The 25798-nt window shown below is 41.9% G+C and overlaps 1 protein-coding gene across 3 annotated transcripts in view; it reads right to left on the bottom strand.

Moving 5' to 3' along the window:
- The window catches only part of slc44a5b (solute carrier family 44 member 5b), a 63903-nt gene that overhangs the window by 20529 nt on the left and 17576 nt on the right, over positions 1–25798 (bottom strand). For all 3 annotated transcript variants that reach the window (XR_013790411.1, XM_079506048.1, XM_079506047.1), the window contains exons 2-6: positions 20666–20714; positions 12142–12215; positions 2803–2887; positions 2350–2434; positions 674–802 (exon numbers count right to left, since the gene is read on the bottom strand). Coding sequence is in view for 2 of the 3 variants with exons in the window: in XM_079506048.1 (XP_079362174.1) it covers positions 674–802; positions 2350–2434; positions 2803–2887; positions 12142–12215; positions 20666–20714 (422 nt within the window). In the remaining variant the exon portion in view is untranslated. The remainder of the gene's footprint in view (positions 1–673; positions 803–2349; positions 2435–2802; positions 2888–12141; positions 12216–20665; positions 20715–25798) is intronic.

Here is a 25798-nt window from a genome sequence, read left to right as displayed (position 1 = left end):
TACTGAGCAGATATGAGCATGGGTGGACTGATCAATGACTAAACACCAGCAGTGCAACCATGTTGTTAGGTGGACTGATCAATGACTAAACACCAGCAGTGCAACCATGTTGTTAGGTGGACTGATCAATGACTAAACACCAGCAGTGCAACCATGTTGTTAGGTTCCCACACACTATCCCACTTTCTCAAATGGATATATGCCAACGCAGTGCAAAGTTTTGCGCATGTCGGTCCAATGGTGAGGGAGATTGGCTGCCCAGACGGGCACGCGGGCACACACACAGAGTCACACACACACACACACACACAGAGTCACACACACACACACACAGTCACACACACACACACACACACACACACACACACACACACACACACACACACACACACACACACACACACACACACACACACACACACACACACACACACACACACACACACACACACACACAGTGTGAAAAAAATGAAAACATTGTCTCTGCCCTTCAGCCGTTCGACGTTCAGCCGTACAGCCTGGCGGAGACAATAAATGACTAATAGTCATGCTAGCAACCAACTCATTTATGGTGTACTTTCAAATGAAGTGCTTCCAAGCCTTCACCTACACACTGCTCGTCACCTTACGTTTTCCAGTGCATTGTAACTAAGACTATGTGAAAAACCTTTACCTTTTTTGGATTGTCGAAGCCCGGCTTGCAGAACTGCTTGTAATATTCCCAGTGGCTTTTGTTGTACCTGGAGCTGTACTGCACGTCCAGGTAAGTGGCAAATCTGTCAGGGCACTTGGACACACAGAGCTGGAGACGACAACAACACATCCTTAGGGTCATCCATTATCTTCTCAGCGATTATTATTGTATTGATTAGTCGAATCATTGAGACAGTCTTTTTTTTATATTCTTCATTTCCATTTTCCACCAATTCAGTTGCCCTAGTTTTAAAAAAATAAATAATTTGGTGACCCCCCGAGGGGTCGCGACCCCCGGGTTGAGAACCCCTGGCGTAGTGGAATCGTGGATGATAGATAGAGGAGCTGGACACACAAAAGAACCCTCGGTAGCAAATATAAATGTATTCCAAAGCAGCAACGCATCGCTGGGCAATATATCACTGGGCATAATGGGTAATGGACTGCGCAGTCTTCTCTTAAAGGCAATGCCATGTGGCACAGTGATTGGTTTCAGTGTAACGCCCAAACCACACCTGTGCATACTGTAACGGGTAGCGGAGGTGTTTTAGGGATTTAGGCTAGGGTACAAGATAACAATTGTTACGGGGGGACGCCTCTTACGTGTCTCTGACGCAAGATACAGGGCCCTTAACCCATTTTGGGCGGGAACCCCTTTTGGTGTTTTAAACATTATGTTATAATTTAGCTATTGAAAAATAGCAGATCTACAAGCTTGTAGGTCTGCTATTTTTGAAAAATCGTAAAAATGTGGCGCAAATCTTTGAATATATATTCTTTCAAAGTGAATGTTTTTAACTCAGGTCTAAATGGGTTAATCTATTACAGTCCATTATTTATTCAGCATTTGAGCCACGGACCACCATTTGATGACATTTACCAAAATGAACCAAAGAACCAAAATATAAGATTTTGTCCACAATTCCAGGCTGAATTGATGTGGTACCAGAGACAACTACAAAGAGGATAAAAGCAGAAAAAGCACTAAGACTTGTTTACATCAGGGTCCTCCATTTTCAAGTAATCATATATTTTTTACAGGGGCTAGTTTCAAATTGCAGCTACCCATAAGTGGTGTAGTGAATCGTGTAGACCAGGACCATTGCAAATTGCTGACTGTACTTTGTCGTCAATCCTAAACCATTCCAACCTATCAAAATGGGCAGGGGTAAGGTGGGTTCTGGGAATAAGGCCAAGTAGTAGCCTGACCAGTTTGTTTTGGGATGTCTAGATGCTTTTAGGGTCTTTGAGGTGCTGTGGTTGTGTAGACTTCTTGTAAATTAAGTAATGCGGGTGTTAAACAATAATTTAACTCTCGGGAGCATACACGATGAAACCAAATGGACCGTAATGGTTCATTTGGTTTCATTTTACACTCACAACTGAGTCTAAGATCTATGAGGGTCCATTTGGTTACCAACTCTCCATCATTTAGCTGGGGACCACCTGGAACCTCCTCAAGGACCACTGGTTGAAAACCACTGATCTAAATTGTTCATTATCGATCATATATATTACAATACAATTAGATTGATTAGTTTGATTAAGTGTTGCACTCCTAATCCGCTTAACGAGAGAAAGAATCAATCTGGCAAATCATGGACATGGATCAGGATCACACAGGAGTGTAATGAGTCCTGCATCGAGGGTCCTTACCTGGATTGTAGGGCACTGGAGGTTAATTAGAACTGCAGGATTGGCACATTGCAATATGTTGAAGTAGAATAGTATGGCTTTGTTTCTGCAGACAAAGGAGCAGGGGGAACAGCAAAGTGGGTGGATTAGAAGACGGCAGTGGGATGTTTTAGCACACAGCGTGCACTGCACACACACACACACACACACACACACGCACGCGCACACGCACACGCACACGCGCGCACACACACACACACACACACACACACACACACACACACACACACACACACACACACACAGCAAAGCCTCTCATAATTAACCATGAGCCATCCCTTCTGTTCAAACTAGCCTTTTGTGCGCCAAGAGATAACAATGGACGGATGGCTGGCTTGTGCAAAACATGCTGAACACAATTATTCCAAGATCAAATAATACAAATGGGGATGTTTATTTAGATTTTTAACTCACGCATTAGGGGTACCCTGCTGACCACAGAACTGTCCGTGGCTGTCTGTTGGATAGACCACCTTCCTGGGGTCACCATGGATCCAAGCTGAAGACATCACATACATTTTATGATACATTCTTGTCCAAAAGACTGCACAGTAACATACTGTAAAATGAGAATACAATACGGCATGCCATACAATATTATACTTAAGCACTAGAGATGTCCCGATATTGTATCGGTACACTGCCTGATATGCCCTAATTTGGTCATATCGGGTCATATCGGTATCTGCGAATATGCCAGTCTAACCACCAATCCGACACGGGACATCCCTATTAACTCCCCCTTGGTTAACCAGGCTACCGTAATACATGAGGCTGTGGTACAATTACAATTTAGGCATTTAGCAGACACTCTGAAACCAGAGCGACTTACATTATAGTAGGGGAGCCTATCAATCAAATTTTGATGCCCGTGATTTTGGAATGTTAATTTTTGGAGACAGGTATATCTTGATTCTTGGGGTTACCAGAATGCCAAAAAAACATGTCTCCAATTTTTTATGTCAGGTTTAGCATGTTTAATTAGCATAATTAGCTAATAAATTGTCAAAAACGGAAATGGCAATAACTTTGCTTCTAGGTAACTTATAAAGGTGATCTAAGAGTCTGAGTCCATGTTTGTGATGTCCAGATATTCATCTGTTACCATTGTGAAGTCATACAACCTATCCTAATTAGCATAATTGCCATACATTGTGCAAAAATCAGCAAATTGCTGCATGTTTTACTTTTAGTCAACTTTGAAAGCTTCTCACAGACTTCAAGTGTATGTTTACAACTCCAGGAATAATTATCATCCTATGAATAAATCATGCAACCTTTTGTCTATGTAATAATTATGTAATAATCACACCAAAACCAGAAATAGCTGTATTTCTTTGCTTTAAGTTAATTAATACGCATGATCTTACAGACAGTGTAAGTCTGTTTGCATGTCTAGAAAATATTAGAAGCGACCTCGCACTAAAGGGCTGGGCGAGTGCTGGTGCTTTGGAATGGGGGGTCAGATCAACATATCTGCCTGGGTCATGACAGACTGCTGGGCGAGTGCTGGTGCTTTGGCATGGGGGGTCAGATCAACATATGGAATGTATTCTGAACTGGCCATATATGGAGCGTGTCTTGAGTGTACAGGGTTTGATGAGGTCAGATCAACATATGGAATGTCAGAACAGGTCAGCTCCATATAGAGATCTAATTTAATTTTCGGGCCTGTTGAGAACTAATAACTTTGGGGCAGGCCCGTCCATAATTTCCTAAAGGCGACCTGCAGTCGCAAGAAAGAACAATATGGGAAATGGTCACAGAATTATCAGATTGTTTATTCTAATATTTACAGAAAGTTTTGAAAATTGAAGGGTCTCCATCTTCGTCGTCATCGTCAATCCCCAACAGATGTGCCTTGCTTACCACACACCTCTAATCATCTGCCCCACACATGCACATCTCAGAGCAGTTCAAATTTTAGATCGACAAGAACAATGTGATATGCACTGTGATTTATTGCAGACACATTTGATCAGTTGGGTAATGGTGGCTGGGCCGTGGGTATCCCGTGGGTATCCCCAGTTGAGCTCCCTCAGCCTCCCATCCATATTCAGTTGCTGGTGGCATCTGTGGGTTAGGTACGTGCTGCGTCAGAACTGAGCCTTTTTGTAGCACATAGTATATACAGTAGCTACTGCAGATACCACCTCCACAGGACACCTGTTTAGACCTGGCCAACAGGTTAAATTCCCTGGAGCTGTCTGATCAGCTCCAGAGACGGCATGGAACCCTGGTAAGGCTGAAGTCCTCGTTTTACCCAGTGCCTGCACTACTGGCTCCAGCGATGATACGTTTTTTGTTCCCCACACCGGTGATGAAATAGATGTCCTTGCACAGCTGATGGTACCGTCGTATTGTAAGAACAAAGACATCAGTGTCAGGGGACTCAATGTAGAGCTGTGTTGCCCCTCTTCGGACAGCATCCAGGCTGTGCAGGATTATCCTTGTGTCAGCCTCTTCCTGTACGCTGTGGAGATGTTTTACATCGATAGAGTTTGAGTGGACAGCCTGCCTTGACGTGATTATAAAAACATTGGGTTTCACCTGGAAGTGTTGGAGGGCTTTCTTAGCAAGATAAGACAGTCAGCTCATCTTTGGTGCTGATACCTGACAAGAACTGTTTTTCTGACACTTCCCTATCGGTGTGTTGTCTTCCACATGATAAGTGGTAGGGGCCCGGGGCTTTCCACCCTGGCGTCGGTCAAATACTACATGGATCTCACTATGTTCTTTGGTCTTCCTGTCCAGTGTGGGTATGGAGTGGTCATCTTACTGGGAACATGTCTTGATCCATGGTGGCTTTCCCATTGCCTGTACCAATGCCATTCCATCTATGACAGTTACACTCTTAGCTGGAAGGGTACAACTGTCAAAAAAGATTGAAGCATTTGTTTGCCAGCTGTACGAGCCCGGTACAAATCCTGTGGATGTTGATGAGCTCAGGTGGAGGTTATTCACAAAGAAACAATTAGAAGCCGAGAAGCTGCCACCTACACAAGCAGCATTAAATCAAGCCATTACCCATGCATATTATCAGGCAATGGTATGGGATCAGGACCACGTACCTAACCCACAGATGCCACCAGAAACTAAAAATGGATGGGAGGCTGAGGGAGATCAACTGGTGCCAGTCACAACACGGGATACCCACGGCCCAGCCACCATTACCCAACTGATAAACTGATAAACTGATCACAGTGCATATCACATTGTTCTTGTCGATCTCAAAATTTGAACTGCTCTGAGATGTGCATGTGTAGGGCCGATGATTAGAGGTGTGTGGTAATGTAAACAAGGCACATCTGTTGGGGATTGACGATGACGAAGACCCTTCAATTAAATGTGTTTTCAAAACTTTCTGTAAATATTAGAATAAAAATCATGTGATAATTCTGTGACCATTTCTCATATTGTTCTTTATTTTATGAGGGATATATATATATATATATATATATATATATATATATATATATATATATATATATATATAAAGCTAATAATGGAAAGGTTGCATATCCTAGTTATGGAAAGAGAATATTTTCTAGACATGCAAACAGATTTACTGTCTGTAAGATCACATTTATTAATTAACTTAAAGCAACGAAATATAGCTATTTCTGGTTTTGGTGTGATTATGACATAATTATTACATAGACAAAAGGTTGCATGATTTATTCATAGGATGATAATTATTCCTGGAGTTGTAAACATACACATGGAGTCTGTGAGAAGCTTTCAAAGTTGACTAAAAGTAAAACATGCAACAATTTGCTGATGTTCACCTCGTTTTTGCATAATTTATGGGAATTATGCTAATTAGGAAAGCTTGTATGACTTCACAATGGTAACAGATGCATTTCTGGACATCACAAACATGGACTCAGACTCTTAGATCACCTTTATAAGTTACCTAGAAGCAAAGTTATTGCCATTTCCGTTTTTGACAATTTATTAGCTAATTATGCTAATTAAACATGCTAAACCTGACATAAAAAATTGGAGACATGTTTTTTTGGCATTCTGGTAACCCCAAGAATCAAGATATACCTGTCTCCAAAAATTAACATTCCAAAATCACGGAAAGTGATAGGCTCCCCTACTATTAAGCAAGAACAAAAACATGGCAATGCATCATAAAATATATATATATATCATGATTATATCACACCTATGATTGTGTTACTGATTTAACATGGTTGCAACTTGCCAATGATTGTGAACAATCACCCACAATTTTTTATTGTTAAAAAGAGAAAGACAAAAAAAAAGAAAATACAAAAAAGAAAAAGATAAACAAAGCATGGGACAAAACAAAAAACAAAGCTGCATTTTTCATATTACAGGATACATTCGTTGAAATCCTCATACATTTTCGCTAGGCTGAAAGAAGAGATCCCACTTTTCCCACTTTTTATAGAACTTATCCAAGTATCTAAGTATGAATGTTAGTTTTTCCATGACATACAGTTCCTCCGTAATGTCCATCCAATGTTCTTTCGTTGGTGGGTCCTGTTGGTACCAGCGTTGTGTGATCGCTTTCTTACTTGTTGCTAAGAGGATCTTGATTAAATATTTATCATGTATTAGAAACTATTCAGGGATATTTCCCAGCAATAAAAAGGAACAAGTCGGAGGTATCTTAAAACACAGAATGGTCTCCATTGTGGATTGGATATCCTGCCAGTATTTCTGAATTTTAGGACACACCCACAATTTTAACAGTTCTTTTTAACAGTTATCTTTAGTTGTCAGTTCACGTCTATGGTTGCTACTCAAAAACATGTAGCAGTGGTTTATCTTTATCATAAACAACAGAGAACTGCAAAACGTTACAGCGGTGAGTTCCAATTCAACCGTGACAACATAAACATAACTCGCGCTGGACACCATTTTTGTTACCACTGAGACAGCATTCAATTTTGCATGAATGACTCAGTACTCTACGTGTTTAACTACACATAACCACAGGATATAAACAGCCAAGTTAAAGGCTACATTTTCTACCACGATATGAAGCGATGACTGTCATCATAGGTGCAGGTGCTAGCGTTGCTTAACCCATTTTGGTGTTTTAAACATTATGTTGTAATTTAGCTATTGAAAAATAGCAGATCTACAAGCTCATAGCGCGCCACTCGGTGGCGCGCTATGAGCTTGTAGGTCTGCTATTTTTGAAAAATCGTTAAAATGTGCCTCAAATCTTTCAGAAAATGTTCATGATTTAGAAAACATTTTTTTTAAATTTCGACGTCAGGCCTGAATGTGTTAATTTATCCTGCTCTGCCGTATGAGTGTCGCACGGCGAAAATAGCCGATCTACCAGGTCACAACAAGCTTGGAGATCGGCTGTTTTTGGCATGCGATACCACCGTACAGTGAATTATAAATCAGGCATATGAATGTAACACACGTCTGTCTGGAAGTTTGTGTCTTGTGTGTTATGCCTAATAGAGTACTTTATCATATCTACTCATGGTTTGATCTGGACGTGTTTTGCTTAAAGAATCAAAGATTTAGTGACATAAGCAGTGAGAAAGGCCAAGTGTTGCTGTACATACACAACCACCAGGACTAGCGAGTATCAACTAAACTTATTTAAGTTAGGAAACACACCTATCGATTGTGAGGAATTGTTTGTGCAAACTCAATTTAAAGCTTTGGTAATGTCATTCAGTTTGTTCTGTGCTATCAACACACCCCATGTAGCAGTTGTGGGTATCCCCAAATTCAATTTACTCGGCACACCTTTGTTTGTTTGTTTGCTTGGCCTGAATAAGACCCTTCCACCCTGCACAGTCTGTGAAGGATTGTGTTGAACCTGGTACACCGCAAATAAAAACAGCCTTTACTGCCAACACAGTCTGGATGAGATAGTAGAAAACATATGCGTGAGAAAAGAGAATGGTTAAGCAGTGAAAGAATGGAAAGTTCTTCAGCTAAATGCAGACATGCCAGTGTTATGTCTACAAGAAGTCAGATCTGTTTTTATGGCCAAATGTGCTTTGAAAGTAATTGGGGAACAGAAAGAGTTCTTCTCCATCCCGAACATTAGGCTACTATTAGGTATATTTGTGTTAAAAAGGCAGTAACGAAGAATACTTGCTCAACACTTGTCATATTATGTTTTTAAAGAATAAATCAACAATTCTGTCATGCCTTGCTACAGCATGTACCGTATCGTATGTAGCAGCCATTTAGAATATCTGACAGAACAATCTCATTGTCTGCACCAGGAATCTCTGACAGGGAAGGGAACATTGGAACTCTGTACTAGCTCCACTAGGTGTTTCAGGGTTTTGTTGATTTATGTAATACAAAAGAGTCTCCTGCTGAGCTATTTTAATCACAGGGACTAGATACATAATAAAAACCAGTTTTCGGAACATAGCTTCAATATCAGTGGTTCGCAAACATTTCCTTGTCATGGACCCCCAAATTGATGCAAATTAGGCTGCAGATCTCCATTTGAAATATTGTTGTGCCAGGGACCCCCAAAAGAGACGGTCCCCAAGATCACAATGCTACACATTGTGAGCTTGTAGATCGGCTATTTTTGAATTGCCTATTAACTGTCTCAGAGCCACAGGACGCCTCCCCCTGGTGGCGGCGAGTGCCAATGGCGCTATTTGAATATATATATATATTTTTTTTAATCCATATTTTGAAAATTGCTTTAATCTGCATGTCAGGTGATGACATGCACATTACATGCACAATAGAATTTCATTTTCTTTCTTTTATTTATAATGGGCTTCGGTGGCAAAGAGGGCCAAAACTGGTGTTCACCAGGTGGCACGTATATAAATATGGTTACACTGATTTTGAGTCTATATGAACTAATTTTGCTGGGGACCCCCTGGAACCCCCTCTGGGTTTCCCCCGACCCCACTTTGAAATCACCGATCTACATTAATATTGGTCACAACAGCTGTGTGTAAGATGTTAATAACAGTTTAATTGTAACCAAAAGTCTATAGCTTGCTGCAACTGAGACCAGCCACCTTTGAAAACTGTTAACACTACACAACAATACACACATCGTTGCCCACATGTAGCAGCCCCGCCTTGCCATGGTGTTATAATTAGTTGACAAAGATGACAATTGTGCAGAGCCACTGTGAATGGATTTGAGTGACAATGAGGTATCATATGATTGCACTTTCAAACTTTCCATCTCTACCTAGCATTCTTTGGCTTCACTTTTGTTCAGAACAGCTAGATAACAGCATGAGTGTTGTTTGGAAAAACATTGCATTAGATGAGAATGAACAGGAACTAGCTGCTAAATACAATACAATACCTCGTACACACTTCTTTAAGTATTTACAACTTAGAAGCTTTATAGGGGTTAAACAGGTGAACTATTTGACACTCCCTCCCCTGTCAATAATAGAGAAAGAGCTTCAGAAACCCCTTTAATAGGGGCATCATTTCTGATGTGTACTCTATGTTAGTAGAATTCTCTCCTGAATGGAGGCTCAATCCCAGACGGGTAACACTCGGTTAAAACTATTGCAATATAATTGGCTGATGAGGGTGTATATCACTCCAGAGAAATTAAATACATTTAGTGTAGATATTCCAGATACTTGTATCAGATGTGGTAAAGACAAAGGTACACTTTTCCATTGTCTGTGGGCATGCCCAAGAGTGAAATAGTTCTGGGAAGAAGTAAGGAGGGAGATTCAGAAGATATAATACTGTTTCTATTAGGGCTTTACCCACCTGGCCATAAGATTCAGAGTAGCGAACAAAGATTTCTAGATGTATGTTTACTACAAGCCAAAAGGGATATAGCTTTATCGTGGAAAAAGATAGGCAAACCCAGTATTGCTCAGTGGTTTAGGGAGCTATCATTGTGTCTTCCTCTGGAAAGAATCACGTATACTTTGAAGAATAAACAAAAGATGTTTGATAAAATATGGGGACGGTTTATCCAATATATTACGGTTAATGATGTATCTTATTTAATGGTGGAAACTGAAAATGTCTAATTGTATTCTCTGCAGCTGTTTGGTCTTGTGGCCATAAGGACTTTTTTGTTTTGTTTGTTTGTTTTTTTGTTTACGTAATTGTATTGTCTGATGTATTATGTATTGTGCTGTTGTATTGTCTGTTTGTACAAAAAAAGAAAAATGCAATAAATATATTGTTTAAAAAAATAGAATGAACAGGAGAAAAGATTCCAGAAAGCCCATGTGCAAGAAATGCTACAGAACAGTGACAAACAAGTGTGTTAATCAACCTGGTTGCCAGAGAAAACATTAATTAATATACTATTACAGCAAATCACAATACAAATATTTATAAATTAGGGTCTCCCCATCCCACTATGAGAACCACAACAGTATGCATCTCGAATGGTGCTGAGTCGGCAGAAGCGGTCTTTGCACCACTCAGTGTGGCCACTCACTCGCTCTGGGACACCTCACACAGGACTCAAGCCTGCTGCTGACAGTGCATAGAGCCTTAAGTTGCAAAGCTGAGATGCACAGTGTCAGTGGTTTGCAGAAACCTACAATGGTAACGTTTCTTCTCTGGCGATTGGGCTGGTGTTAATATAACACATTTAACACTTTAGTTGTTGCACTACTTTGAACCAGGAGGATCATGGGCTGATGACGACAACGATGAAAACGATGAAAACGATGATGATGATTATGATGAAGATGATGCATGGCTTTCCGAAATTACGTCATAGGCCAGCCAAGTCTATAGACTTTGTTTGTTTAGGGCAGTTATAATGTATGTTTTGCCAACCAAGTCTATGGACTATGGATCAATGAAAATGCGCTAGGACGTGTGTACACGTCCTCGCAATCCGTCGGTTGGATTAGTTTCCACACGTCCTACGGTCTAAATGGGTTAATGTTTGTTTAGGGCAGTAAATGACAATATAAATACTGATATAAATACTGCCCTCGCTGCGCCCCTCACTTCACACAAGTGTGATTTTTGTGTTTCTGCGCTGGTGACAATGTGAACATGAAATGTGTGGCCAATCCAGTCCCATGTAAATAAATGCAAATGGTCCATCACAAACAACCAATAAAAGCATGATGTTTACATGAACAGTTGGTAAGAAACTAGTTGAGTACACTATCACTTTACGTTGGCCTACCAGTGTAATAGATAGTGTGACGGTGTGATACCAGCAGGAAACCGGTGGACTGTGCAGTCCAGGTAGGGAATGAGGCTTTACCCAAGGTGAAGGAGTTTAAGTATCTCAGGCTCTTGTTCACGAGTGAGGGGAGGACGGAGAAGGAGATCAGCCGGAGAATCGGAGCGGCAGGGGCGGTATTGCAGTCGCTGTACCGCACTGTTGTGACAAAAAGAGAGTTGAGCCAGAAGGCAAAGCTCTCGGTCTACCGAGCAATCTTCATTCCTACTCTCACCTATGGTCATGAAGTGTGGGTTATGCTTATATATAAAAAATAATAGCCGGTCTACATGCTCACGCTAGACTGAATTTTCAGTGTGCGACACCTGCACACAACGGATGGATGAATTTCATTTAATTTGACCCTGAATAGAACTTTGGTATTTATAAATAAACTTTGGGTTGAGTTGCAGAATGCATCAACAGAGTGTGTGTGTGTGTGTGTGTGTGTGTGTGTGTGTGTGTGTGTGTGTGTGTGTGTGTGTGTGTGTGTGTGTGTGTGTGTGTGTGTGTGTGTGTGTGTGTGTGTGTGTGTGCGCGCGTGCAATCATAAAACCTTGTGTGACTTTGATGAAAGTCAAACTCACCCACGGTGCCCAGAGCAATGTAACCGAGGATGACGATGACGAAGATGACACAGCACACGACGTCAGTGCAGCTCCTGAAGGAGAAGATTCACATATGGTGAGACAGGCGTATATAGACACAGTTGAGTAGGAGAAAACAGAGGAAAGGGTGGACTGAAAATGCATTACGTAATGCAACATACCGGTAACATAACAAACTAGAAAAAGTGCCCTTCCGGGCACAGGTCTCCACCAGGAGGATAGGAGTGTGTGTGATGTTTGGCAAAATGTTTAGGAGGATTTTTTTTCCTTCATTTTGTTGAGGAAATGCAGAGCCAGATCACTCATAGCATCTCTGAGGATAGAATTCTGGATGAGCAGGACATGTGCAGCATTTTGTACAAAACGGGCCACTCCTGAAAACTTTGGAAGGCAATCTTAGCCAATCAGTGTACAATCTGAGAAATCCAACAGACTCGTCTTGATCACATGACTACAGAGATCATGTGTACCGATTTGAGGCATTTTGTTCCAAAAATGTGTTTTGCAAAAATCAACCTGTTGGTGGCGCTATAACAGGCCAATGTGAAAAGGGTGGGATATATTCCTCAGCCTAGTAAGAAAATGTGTGAAAGATTTCACGTAAATTGCATGCTGCGTTCATGATTTGAGGCTATTGTTCAAAACGGGGCAATCTTGCAAACTGTGAAAGCCAATTATAGCCAATTAGGATGGAATATGAAACATCAGACAGATCCGACTTGAGCACATGACCATAGAGATACTGTGTAACGATTTTTGGACAGAATCTGGAGGAGTAATATCAAAAAATGTGTTTTACAAAAGTCGGCCTCCTGGTGGCGCTATAAAAGGCAGATGCGGAAAATGCAGGTAAAAGGTTTGTCCTTGGCCTCTAGGGAGTGTGCATGCAACATTTCACGCAGATAGGTGCAGTTTTAGGTACAAAATGTGAAAAGCTGCCTCATGGTGGCGCTATAACAGGCCGTTCTGGAAAATGTGGGGCAGAGGTTCATCGTTGGCATCCAGGGAGTGTGTGTGCAAAGTTTGGCATCGCCCGGGTTAACGGTGCCGGAGATTAGCTGTTCACAGACGGACGGAAGGACGGAAGGAAGGAAGGACGGAAGGACGGACACACGGACGGAGTGCAAAACATACTCTCTCCCCATGCCTTCGGCCTGGTGGAGACAAACAGTGTGAGGTACAGCAAAACACTGCAACCTTATTCAAAATACTGGCGAGTGGTGACGACCTACAAGCCAATGAAGAGCTTGGCTGTGGCACCACCTTTACATAAGACACACCTACACCCCTCTGGCACACTTCAGCTAGCACAGGATGTCTGTCCCTCCCTTCCATATTGTCAGCATTGAGCCCCCTCCAGTCAGGACTGCAGACTCTTCTCTTCAGAATCTACCTCACCCCCTAGCACTCCTAGCACTTCTTGTTGCCTAATTTTGGATAGATGAGATAGAATAACATGCATATGTAAGTTGGTGACTTATTCACATCACTACGCATGTTAGTGAGATAGACATATACAGTATACTGTTTTCTTGTCCAAAAATGCTAAGAATGTTATTTAGATAGCGTGTTGTTTAGACAGATGCTATGTTGTCCTAGATCAGGGGTGCCCACACTTTTTTGAGTGGTGAAAAACCACTCCTACAACTGGCTTTTGTGTGCATAAAAAAATGACCATGGTTGCTATGTTCAAAATAATTTCTGACGTAATTAAATCACACCCGGGTGAACTGGATGACCGTAGCAACCGTGGTCATTTTTTCTGCACAAAAAAAGCCAGTTGTGAAATCACATCCGGGTGTGATTTCATTACGTCAGATCAGAGCTGATCAGGCTATATAATACCTTACCTTATATAATACCTCACATCGGACAAAAACTCCAGCTGAATCAACCTTACACCACTCAGTTCACACGGGTGTGATTTTATTTACTTGAGAGCTACTTTCAAAATGACCAGCTCGGCAAGATCTACCCACCAAATAGATACTTATAGCGCTAGCTTAATTAATTTCTTTACTATATTAATTGGACACTTGTATAGTCCACTCAAGGTCATGTGACTTTGCAGTGAAGCTCTAAACGTGAGTGCCGTATTTGCCACCAGGCAGGACAAGGTGCCATCTGTGCGCTCAGTTCTCAGTGAAACTATAACAGAGCTCCATTGACTTTCTAATGAGACACTGAATCCTCCCCAGAGTTAACTGTCCCCACAGGCACACTGACAGCTAGTTTGAAGGCTGGCTCTTTCTCCTCCTCTGTGTGTTTCTCGCCGTCTCTCTCTTTGTCTCTCTGTGTCTCTCGCCGTCCGTCTGTGTGTCCGTCTGTCTGTCTGTCTGTCTGTCTGTCTGTCTCTCGCGTGCGTGCATGCGTCTCTCTCTCTCTCTCGCTCTGCCACAGTCTAATGACTGCCAACCACTCTTTCTTTCTAGGAAGGCTTTGATATGTCCTGTTGCCCTCTCACTTGAAACCCTGAAACAAAGTCAGCATGCACGGTATACGGCCCCATACACACAGCACACATACTAAACACCCTACACAGCGTGCCACACCAATTGACTTTGGACTCTTGTTGCCTCCAGTTGCTTCCTTTCAACCAGAGGAGCAAAGCCAATGTCAAGAGGCGGCCCGGGCCTACAGATGCCACAGTGTTTCTCCTTCACTCATTTCTTTGAAGAGTCACTTGTACTCGTTTTGCATGCAGCCTGGTGGCACCATTTTACCCCGACGCCACATATGTGCACAGTGCCTCTCAGCCCGCGCACACACTTTCATGATTTAAACAGCAGAGAGCAGATGGTCGTGGGGAACCAGAGTCGCTGATGCACACACAGAATATAAATGCTATACTACGAAAGATAATGCTATTCCAATCAGTGAGAAATGCAGACACTAATGCACCTCTATTAAGACGCCAATGTGTTTGTTTAGCGCAGTTCCATTAAAGGGCCACTTCACCACTTTTATTTTCAACATATCTTCATATAATAAGTCCTCACTAATATTCATGATAAAATGGCACGATTTTTTTCTACTCAGTCTGTGTGTCATAGGAGGGCTGTGGGCAGTTTAGAAACCGTCCTCCAGTGACATCATCATTAGGCAGATTTTTTTTTAAACAATATTTTTTACAAAAATGTTTAGATTTTCATTGTCGTGAGAACGATGGCTTCCATTTTCGCATTGCAACTTTTCAGGACTAGAAAGCCTGCAGTTTCTATTAGCTTGTATTCCCCATCGATGATGTCACTGGAGGACGGTTTCTGAACTGCCCACAGCCAAAAAACTGCACCATTTTTTCCACGATTATTAGTGAGGACCTATTATATGAAGATAGGTTGAAAAGTAGTGAAGTGGTCCTTTAAGACACAAACACACTCATTTAAATTGTTTTGCTAAGCGGCTCCTCTTATTATAGATTTAAGAGCCACTGTGCAGGCTCAATATTTTAAATTTGCAGTGATGTGAATTGCAATTCTTAATACTGCAGTGTATATGCAAAATGCAATTGGAATGACACATGCATTGCTCTTGGGAGAATTACTTATTTTAGCATTACAGAGGAATGAGATTCTCAGTGCTGTCCAAACAGTATGTGCATTTAATTGTCCTCTTCTTTCTTTGTGGTAAATAACATCCCCAACGTCATCTGAATTACGTCAAGCCAGCAGACACCATACTGCACTTAATCTGGACGTCTGATACAACTAAGATAGTACCGCAGATGACATTGGCCACCCATCCTATGATGCTGATAATGGCTGAACCATACAATCAGTCCCACTCCCACATCCTTCAGGAAAAAACACCATTATCAGTGGAACCATCAATTAAATCACGTTTAATGGCCCAGACAGACTCAAAGAATGATAAAAAACATAGAAAGAAAAATGCCTCAAGTCATATTATATCAGCTTGCAGCATTATAGCGTCCTCATAGGCTCTCCAACGTCACTGGTGTTAACCCCTTACACAACAGCAGCCAATACGGCTTCACGTTGCAGCGTTCAGAGTATGGGTTTTTATGCCATTCAGACTATGGGTTTTATGGGTAAGTCTCCCATTGGCTTAGAGGCAGCCAATCATGAAAAAGTGTCCACTACGGCCATCAGTAATTGTAGATCAGCTCTGCAAGCTGATAAAAAAAATCTTGGTTTCGAATTTGAAAACACAAAGAAACAGAGGAAAGCAGTTCTCTTCGCCAAACAGTTGACATCGTAGACTATGAAGGGGAACGGAGAGGTGGAGACCCACTTCCTCCATTATCATTAGTAGAAGCTAGGGTAGACGGATTATTAACTAAAGGAGACATGGTCGAAGAATCATCTCCCTTCACACAAAAATAAGCTGTCAAGGTTGCCATGGCAATGGCTGGGTAACTCCAACTTCCATTCCCTCTACTGTACGTCAAATAGCTTCCAAAAGCCACACAATCAACTCTCCTCCTCCTTCATGTGAAGGTGAGGCCCGCTTTGCATCCAACCTCATGATAGTATAGTCACATCTGCCTCATTATGACAAAGTGCAAGCATAGCAGCACAGCACTTAATACAGCCACCCTTGAGGCGTTAGAAGGTGACAGCTGAAGGGAGGCTGACGAAGCAATTTGACCGGCTAAACAAGCATTGTCTTGTTATTTCAGAGAAACCAAGCAAAGCTGGCTGTGTAAATACGACCAGCCTCTAAACCAAACTTCTATCTTCCATCTACCGCTCCCCAAACTCTCCACCTCCTCGAATCCCATTTCAAATGTGATGACCAAAGTGCCACCCTGCGGTTGGCGTGCTGCGCTGGCAGAGCTGTGAATCCTCAAAGTGCTTGTGAGGGGAGAGAGGAGAGACTGCTGGCAGGCCTGTCTGCTGGCTGGCTGGTGCCATGAGAAGCTGTGTGTCACTGTTGTATTTGCAGGGCTGCTAACTCTGCAAGAGCCAAGGTGACACAGCTGACGGTGGTGCCACAGAACATTGTGTGTGTGTACCATTCTGGTATTTCACCGGCAGACTGTCTCCATGTCGTTATGAGCAGTAAGAGAGCAAGAGATCTTGAGTGTGTGTGTGCGTGCGTGCGTGCGTGCGTGCGTGCGTGCGTGCGTGCGTGCGTGCGTGCGTGTGTGTGTGTGTGTGTGCGCTCACGCGCGTGTGTGTAGCCAGCAAATATATTGGTTGGAGCAAGTGCACGAGAAGTTTGCCTGATGAACACAAGATTCCTTTAGAACCTTTTCTATGTGTTGTAGTAAGAGAGTGACTCAATTTGTAGACAAATCAAGAGTGTGATGTGTACATTTATGTTGCATTATACTGTAGAATAAGACAAGTTCATGCATTGATACAGTATGGGTGAGTAGTACAGTTGTGGTTCATTCGCATATTATTTGTATCCTCTCCATCAGCAACAGTGAGGCGGATGCGGATCAAACAATCACATTCTAGTTCTCTAAAAAAAAAAAACAGGGGTTTTGCTTCGCTTCAAAGCGCACCCGACTTCGATTCACTGCAGGAGTGCAGGTGTGAATGCAATCGCATCAAATAAAGGAAATGAAACGTGAGGAGTATGAGGATTAAACACTGTTGGAGACGGAGGAGAGGGAATATTTTACGCAGCGCAAAGATGTCACGTTACCGCGGATAGACGTGGTCGAATGAGGATGAAGCGCAGTGTGAACGCAAACGCAGCAAAATAAAAACGCAAGAATGATGCAACTTCTCCGCAACTTCTCGCATCGAGTCTACCGAAGTAGAGGTGAGAATGCGACCTAAGTGGAGCATGCACTGAGCAACATAATAGAGATAGTTTAAAATGATCTCCAAAGAATTAGAAGGAAAATTTACAACCGAGGGTGAACATTATAACTTTGAGTGCGATGGGATTTACATCTTGCCAAGATCATTTAAAACTGTTACTCTGTCCACTGTGAACAGTGAACACTTTTATCTTATGACGCCATTGCAATCTGTCATGGCTATACAGAAAGAAAGGTGTTATTGTCTACCGGCGTCTCTTATCTCATGTATTCTGCACTCCCCTTATGACCTTCTCCTTCTGAGAGATCCATTTTAGACACTTTGGATGTAACATCTCTCTCCATGCTTGCAAATAATGTGTGTGTGCTTGCAATAAAAAATGACAAAAGACAAATTAGGTGATTTCATCTCGCTCTTGGGTACAAATACAAATGTAGAAGTGTACCTGTGGATTTCCACGACAGAGGTCGTTTGGTTTATTGAATTGGAGCAATATACTTAAGTGTCTTTGGCCAGTCAATTCTTTTCATACTATCTTGTGTTCTTCAAATGAAGAGTAATTATGTAAGAGTTATACTCACAAGCTCATGTATCACACTGTGACGTATTGTGAGCTCGTTGCTCCCTGCCATTTAAATTTGACAGAGAAGATCTTATCCAGCACTTGGCCTGTATTTAGGCCAGGTGCTGGACATCAAGGCATCAACAAGGCGAGAATCAAGGAGACGAAAAAACATCTGCACGTTGTTTTTAAGTACTGGCGCCAACGTTTGGACCTTTTAGGACTTCATCAGGCAAATATTTGTCTTAGCAAATAATAAAGTACGTTTTTTGGAGCTTAAAAAATGTGTGCAGATTTTTGCCTTTCCAGGGAGAATGGACACAGTCTACTGTCTTAATTTGTCAGAAGAGCACAACATCGGTTGGCAATTTTCCAAAGGGAGCTGATAATATCTATATGCCATATTTTCCATGATACTGATGTACAGTAACATAATGACTGATTGCACAAACATGGCACAAACTGTCTGGCACTGGTTAGAAGTCACTGTAATGTATGTCTGTATGATGGCAGTATGACAGCTGTCCTTGACCCTGTCATACTGCACTACCCAAGGCGCTTAAGGCAATGGTTCTGTCACATTTATGCAATAATATGGAAACGTTGAAGGGAGTTCCAACCGTGCCTCTAGCCTATGGCAGGCCGGTCTGGTGCATCTCAGAAGCAGGACAGGTTACATGCGAACAAGAAGGCACTGGAGCAGCTCAGACAATTTAGGCCCTTAGTTTAATAACAGGGTGCAAGTAAAAAGTGACAACGTTAACACATCTTGTGTCCAAGACGTCTGTGGACGTCTTTGGAAAAAAAAACGATTTATTTATTTTTAATACGTGGTGCCAAAGTTTGTGTTATTGCCATTGAGAATGCATTGGGCGTTTAAGGTAAATAACTCAGAAACTATAAAACATTTCACAGTAAAAAGTTCCAGCATGTGTCTCCACACTCAGCTGAATAAAAAAAAATGAATGGATTTTCTAGGTGAAAGTGATTTTCACCCACTTTTGCGTGGGCACACAAAGTGTTAAGATGTTTAAGTTACATCTTCGTCAGGCCATCATCAATATGGAAACGTTGTCTGGATGACGGAATACCGTGTGTGGTCACCTTTATACCCCCTCCATGTCATCTCACAGTGATATGTGAGCTACATAACATGTGTCATTGGGCTAACACCAGCTAGCAGGATGACTAATGGCCATTATTGATCCAGGAGGTTGAGTAGAGAGAGCTGCCAACGCTCAGATTCACTCTCTATTAACGCTGCATGACACATGATCAATCTATCTGTGTGCAGAGTTGCAGACAGGGTTATGCACAAAATAATACTATAATAATACTATCCTACGAAAAAGAGCCAAGATTCGGAAGACAGTGACTTTATGACATATTTTAAATGAGGCTTAGGTTTTTGTTTGTAAGTACAAACATCCGCCCCAAGACCCCAATTACTGCAGGCTTCAATCATACAAGTTCTGTGCCATGTTTCTTTATGTACAGTAGCTTTTAACCTGAATATATTCTAATTATACTCAATTCATTGCACAAGGGTGTCGTGTCGCTTGTGAAGACAGAGACATGGACAGATTTCTTAATTAGAAAATAGCAGAGAATAAGAACAACCCTCACAAAGCATGGAAGTCTTTGAAACAGCTACGGTACAAAATCATACAACCTGAACCTGAATATAAGAAACACAATTATAGCTGACAAATTAAAAGTCACCAACAGTTCTGGTTCTCAATGTCGGGTCCGAGGACCACCAGAACTCAAATGGACCACTACAATGGCTGTAACTCAGAGGGTACAAATCGAACCAAATGTATAGGGTCCATTTGGTTCCATTTGTACAGAGTATTATTAGCACGTATTTGTATATTTCCATTTGTACCGTCTCAGAATAATATTGCACTTATTTGTACATTTGGGTCACAAATATGACATATATTTCCATTTGCACACTCACCGAGTTACAGGGTTTGGATCCCTGATAAATGTAGGAATTAATTACGAAAAATTATTACGAAAAGTCATTTGTCATCTCTCAATGTGCTGCAGTTGACCCCGGCATCTGCAGGGGTCAATAGGTCGTAAGGGGTCAATAGGTCCTACTCTAAACAGACAGACAGACAGATGGACACACAGCCATTTAAAGGGGCTGTGTGCACAGCTCAAAAATGTTGGTGTAAATTGTATGCAATACCTGTTATGAACTGGTCCTTTGAAGGTTGGGTCAAACTTGCGCGGCTCACCTGTAAGACATTAGCAGATAATTGCATGATTAGCCACGTGGAGAACCTGTGATGTAGCATTTGAATACGATACTCACACCGGCACAGGGCAGCACAGTGCTATAGACAAACACATCAAACCAAGTGAACCTCAGTTGACATACCAGTGATCGATCAGTGAGAGAACATCAATCAAACTGTGCTAACTAGACATTACCCGGTGCTCTGTGTGAGCTCCATTGTTGTTTTTTAAAGATTGTACAGAATGTCTGCTTATTTATAATATTATAAATAAAACTTTGCAAACCCATTGCAAACTACGGCATGTTTTACACAACACTAACGTGGATTAGTCGTTCCAGTAACGTCCCATAATGGTAATATCCTAAAATCAATCTAGATACCAGTCTCTGAGCAAGACATACTTTCTTAGAGTTACGATCTGCACACACAGATTGTAAATTGCTATGGATATGTGAGTCAGCTAATATAGGATTGAGGAAAAATGCTAATCTTGTATGGCACAAAATATTTTCAGATCTTCCGTGGCCAAATACATATTCATTTGGGGGCCCTGAAAAAATAAATACTGGTATAGGTCTCACATCATCACTGCACTGAAATGTGATGAACATGCTGAGAAGTGAGAAGCAGCAGCAAAGAGCAAAACAATATGCTATTGCATACAGGGTTGCAATAAATCATCAGACAGATCTAAATTTTTTTATCTGGGTCAGAGCTCAGAGGAAGGCGTCCCCACTTGACCCTACTACTAACTACATGCAAGATCCTCAATCACCCCATCTGTGTGCATGCATAAATGTAGTTAGTATTTGAGGTCGCATGACAAGCGTAATAGAGGAGCACACACTCTAACCACAAGGCCACTAAGCCCTGAGGAGCCCTGGCAAATTAATTTCACCCTTCTTTTACTGTAAAGTATTTTTTAAGGTGTGACAATCTTTCTGATTATGATTCATTCTTGTATGACTTCTACACAGTGAGCTAATTATGTGAAAATGAATGGTCCTTTTAGTAGGCTATACATTTAAGGGTGAAATTAATATTGTACTTGATTCATGACCAAATATGAACTAAGACAATATAAAGCCCAAACCACACTGATGGGTCACCATGCGACACAACCCATTGGTGTGGTTTGGGCTTTATACTCATTTCAAAATGTACCTCACCCCTACAGACACGCTCCACCTGCTCTCTTTTCTGAAATAATAATAATAATTAGATATTTAAGTAGTTCATGTTGCACTTATTGTTCTGCCCTAATACATTGGTGAATGACGGTGTATCTGAGAGCAACTGGAGCACACTCATGGAGCATACCGAGCCATAAGGCCCATAGGGCAGGAGCCTATCTCCTGTGTCTGTAGTTTGAAGCAGCCCCAATCCAACCCTTGATGCCGAGTGCCAAGCAGGGAGGCACTGGGTCCAACTTTGGTGGTATGACCTGGCCAGGGATCGAACCCCGACCGATATAAAATTACTAGTGTACTGTAAGCCGGTCCCAAATGCATGAAATTGTGTATGCCTAGTTTCCTACGGGTTACTATGGAATCTGAAAATGGTTTACAAAGTAGGCAATAAAACTAAGTACTACACATAGAAATGCCAGTTCCAATCTACTACACATGTTCATATATAAAAGAGTTGGCATGAGAAAACCATATACATAGAACATTCAATCTATGTTTTGATAGGTGCATTAATTAAAAATGGCATGGTTTTATAAGACCCTGCATGTGTAGGTCAACATTAAGTATTTCGGAAAAGGTATTTTATACACTCTAAGAGGTGTTCCATTCAAGATAAATAGCTATGTTCACACTACACTACAGCTATTTGTTTCTGTCAGAAGCCAGTCACTTGCTTTTTGGTTTCTAAAAATGGGCAATCTTCTGGGTTAAGTGCACGGATTCCTCAGCCAAGGACAAAGTGTCAAAGAATTAGGTGCTCACTGCAGCATTTGTGGTACGAGAGCAATAAAGATAAATGATTTAGGGGAGAGCACCCTTTTATATTACTCATTATTATTCCACTATGTAGGCTGGAATGTACCAAAGATAGACAACTTGTATGGTCTATCTATTTTAGTTAGTTTTATCTATTTTATCTTACTCTGTTGAGGCACATAGTAACACACATACAAGTGAACCCATTGTCCCTTTAACCATTATTATCAGTAATACTGAACATACCCGAGGCGGGGTTGGCGAAAGGGCCTTTCTGTGTGGAGTTTGCATGTTCTCCCCGTGTCCCCTGGGGTATGTACCCTCACAGTGGCGTGCACAGACATTTAGAGGGGCAGGTGCTCAAGTGGGAAAAAAGGGCACTTTGTGCAGCGTGTGGAACCGGCCGGTTGCCTTAATAGTGTGAGATTTATAGATTGTGGGGCCTAAATAATATATTAGAAGCTTTTTATCAAGAATTGATCAATGTTACCATGGGTTTTGAAAGGGCACATTGCCAAAAGGGCAGGGGGTGCTCTAGCACCCCCTAGTGTCTATCTGTGCACGCCACTGTACCCTCACAAAAACATGCAGTAATCCTGGTCTCTAAACTACCTCCCCCTGGCCAGCCGGGGCGCTTGATGGAGGGGAAAGGAACTGGTTGGAATAACGTGTTCCTTCCACGCACTACGTCCGGCCGGGGAAACTCTCCCCTGTCAGGTGAAAAGAAGCAGCTTGGACTCCTCATGCATAGAAGGAGGCATGAGGTCAGTCCGCTGCCCCCCCAGGTTGGCAGAGGAAGTGTAGCGCCCAGGATTACATTAGATAATTGACACTGGGTGAAAAAATGGGTTACAAAATCATGGGATAAAAATGTATACAAAAAAAAGTAATACTGAACATAATATAGAGTAGACGTTATAGATGTTTATATGCTGTAGCATAATTCTGTAGCAGCACAGCTTAATCGTACTCATAACTGACTAAATTAATTCATTTCTACAGTTGAATCTTTCTATTTGAGGCATATGAGGTATGCCATCACAGGTGTTAATTGACGTTAAGCTGAAGACAAACCATAGAGACTTCAAGGCAAGCCCGTGTGTGCACTTTAAGTGAGTCAGGCAGCAAGGGATTATTAGGCCCTTCCACTAAACATGCCATGAATGGGGACAAGTTCCAATCCAGTGTAAGACGTGTGATTCTTCTTTACCATGCATCATATCATGTGATATTATGTGTTCCGCTAATCTGTGATGCACCATTAGCCAGCTACTGTAAGTCGCTTTACACTGGATGTGGAGCAGTAGACCGAGGAAGAACCTTCACCGCAGATTCTTCAAATCAGCCCCATGGCGGTGCTACATTATGGCCTATAACTGTGTGTGTGTGTGTGTGTGTGTGTGTGTGTGTGTGTGTGTGTGTGTGTGTGTGTGTGTGTGTGTGTGTGTGTGTGTGTGTGTGTGTGTGTGTGTGTATGTGTGAGCACGTAATGTGGGGCTAGCACCCCTCAAAAAAGTCCATAGACTTGGCTGCCATATAACGTAATTTCCAAAAGCCAGACGTTGGAGGGCTAGCACCCCTCAAAAGAGGATGGTGGTAAGTCCTTTGCCATTTGTGATGTCATGCCAGCAAATTATGTCATGAGATACAAATTATATCTCAGCCTGGGAAAGAATTACTCTAGAAAAGATATTTGACAGGAACAAAACAAGTATTTTGCCATTGCCATTTTCATCTTGTCTAGCCCCAACTCTGCCCATATTTCTGTGAGGATGCTAAACCTAACCATAACCCTTTTTGGCATGGAAGAAAGTTTCTCAATCTTCAACAGCAGACAATAAACCCCAAAATAAGATGCCGCAAGGGGCTGCATTTTCCTTCTGAACCTCTCCAGGAATGGTAAATAAATACCACATTGTTGTGTCATTCCTGTACTCTTTTATCGTGAATACGTTGACCATAATATGACTTGGGCACATCATTTTTTACATAAGAGCCTGTATACATTCAGATCAATGTTGTGCTGAAAGTACTAATGCTATGCAGGGTAGCATGGTTTGCTGTAACTGCGTTGGAATTTCCAACCCAGTTCCAGTAAAATCACACCCTGTTGTGTGACGAATCTGCAGTCTAGCAACCGTTTTCATTGGCTATTGGCTAACATGTGAACACTGATCGACAGTATTGTCATAGTGACAGAACCCGTACGCACGCACGCACATATATCTTCTTTTTTTTTACCCCCCCTAGCTCTGGTCCATAGCTCTAATGCCGTCGCATTTAGAGCTATGTTACTGTCGACTTACGGGGCTCGCATAAATGCAGACCAGCCTCTGTAGCGAAAATAAAAATAATGTTTTACCTACTCACCAATACAAAGACAGGTTGTGTAATTAGAAAGCCTACTTTCCTTAGTGAACGCCCCCCACCACACGTATAAATGCACTTTTTGGCCAGAAAGAGATTTATTTTCACCCAAAGGAAAAATCTTCTGAGGGTTTTCTCTTGGCAATATCGGTAGAGGGTGCAGTGGAGTAACTACAATTATTATTTTTTCCGGTGAAAACCAAATCCCTTTCTGGCCAAAAAGTGCATTTATACGTGTGTTGGGGGTCTCAGAGTGCGTCCACTAATGAAAGTTAGGCTTTCTAATTACACAACCCGTCTTTGTATTGGTGAGTAGGTATTAACATTATTTTTATTTTCGCTACAGAGAGGCTGGTCTGCATTTCATGCGAGGCAGGAAGCCAATCAGTTCCATAGCCTAAATGCAACGGCAGCAAGATCAGTAAGGCTATGGACCAGAGCTAAACCCCCCCTAAAACCCCCATTTAACTCCAACATCAAATGATTTTTCCTCACTTGTAAGTTGTAACCTCTCCGCTATCATGCTGACTATAGGTTTGGAGACTTTGGCCAGGATCTTGTGCACTGAGATGCAGCAGCAGCAGGAGTTATGGGGGCCCGTTGGTGGAGTACAGCATCCACACCGGCCATGTGAGCAGTGCACTGAGTGCAGCTCGAACTCCTCCTCGCCTCAATACAAATGCTCAAATTAATTCAAAGCAATGCTCAGAAACTCCAAAGCCCCCCAGAAAGGAGTTTGGGACAGCCCTATGGATCAGAATATAATGT

The sequence above is a fragment of the Electrona antarctica genome (assembly GCF_951216825.1).
Source record: "Electrona antarctica genome assembly, chromosome: 7".
NCBI classification, from domain to species: domain Eukaryota; kingdom Metazoa; phylum Chordata; class Actinopteri; order Myctophiformes; family Myctophidae; genus Electrona; species Electrona antarctica.
This window is presented reverse-complemented; position numbering and strand designations above follow the sequence as displayed.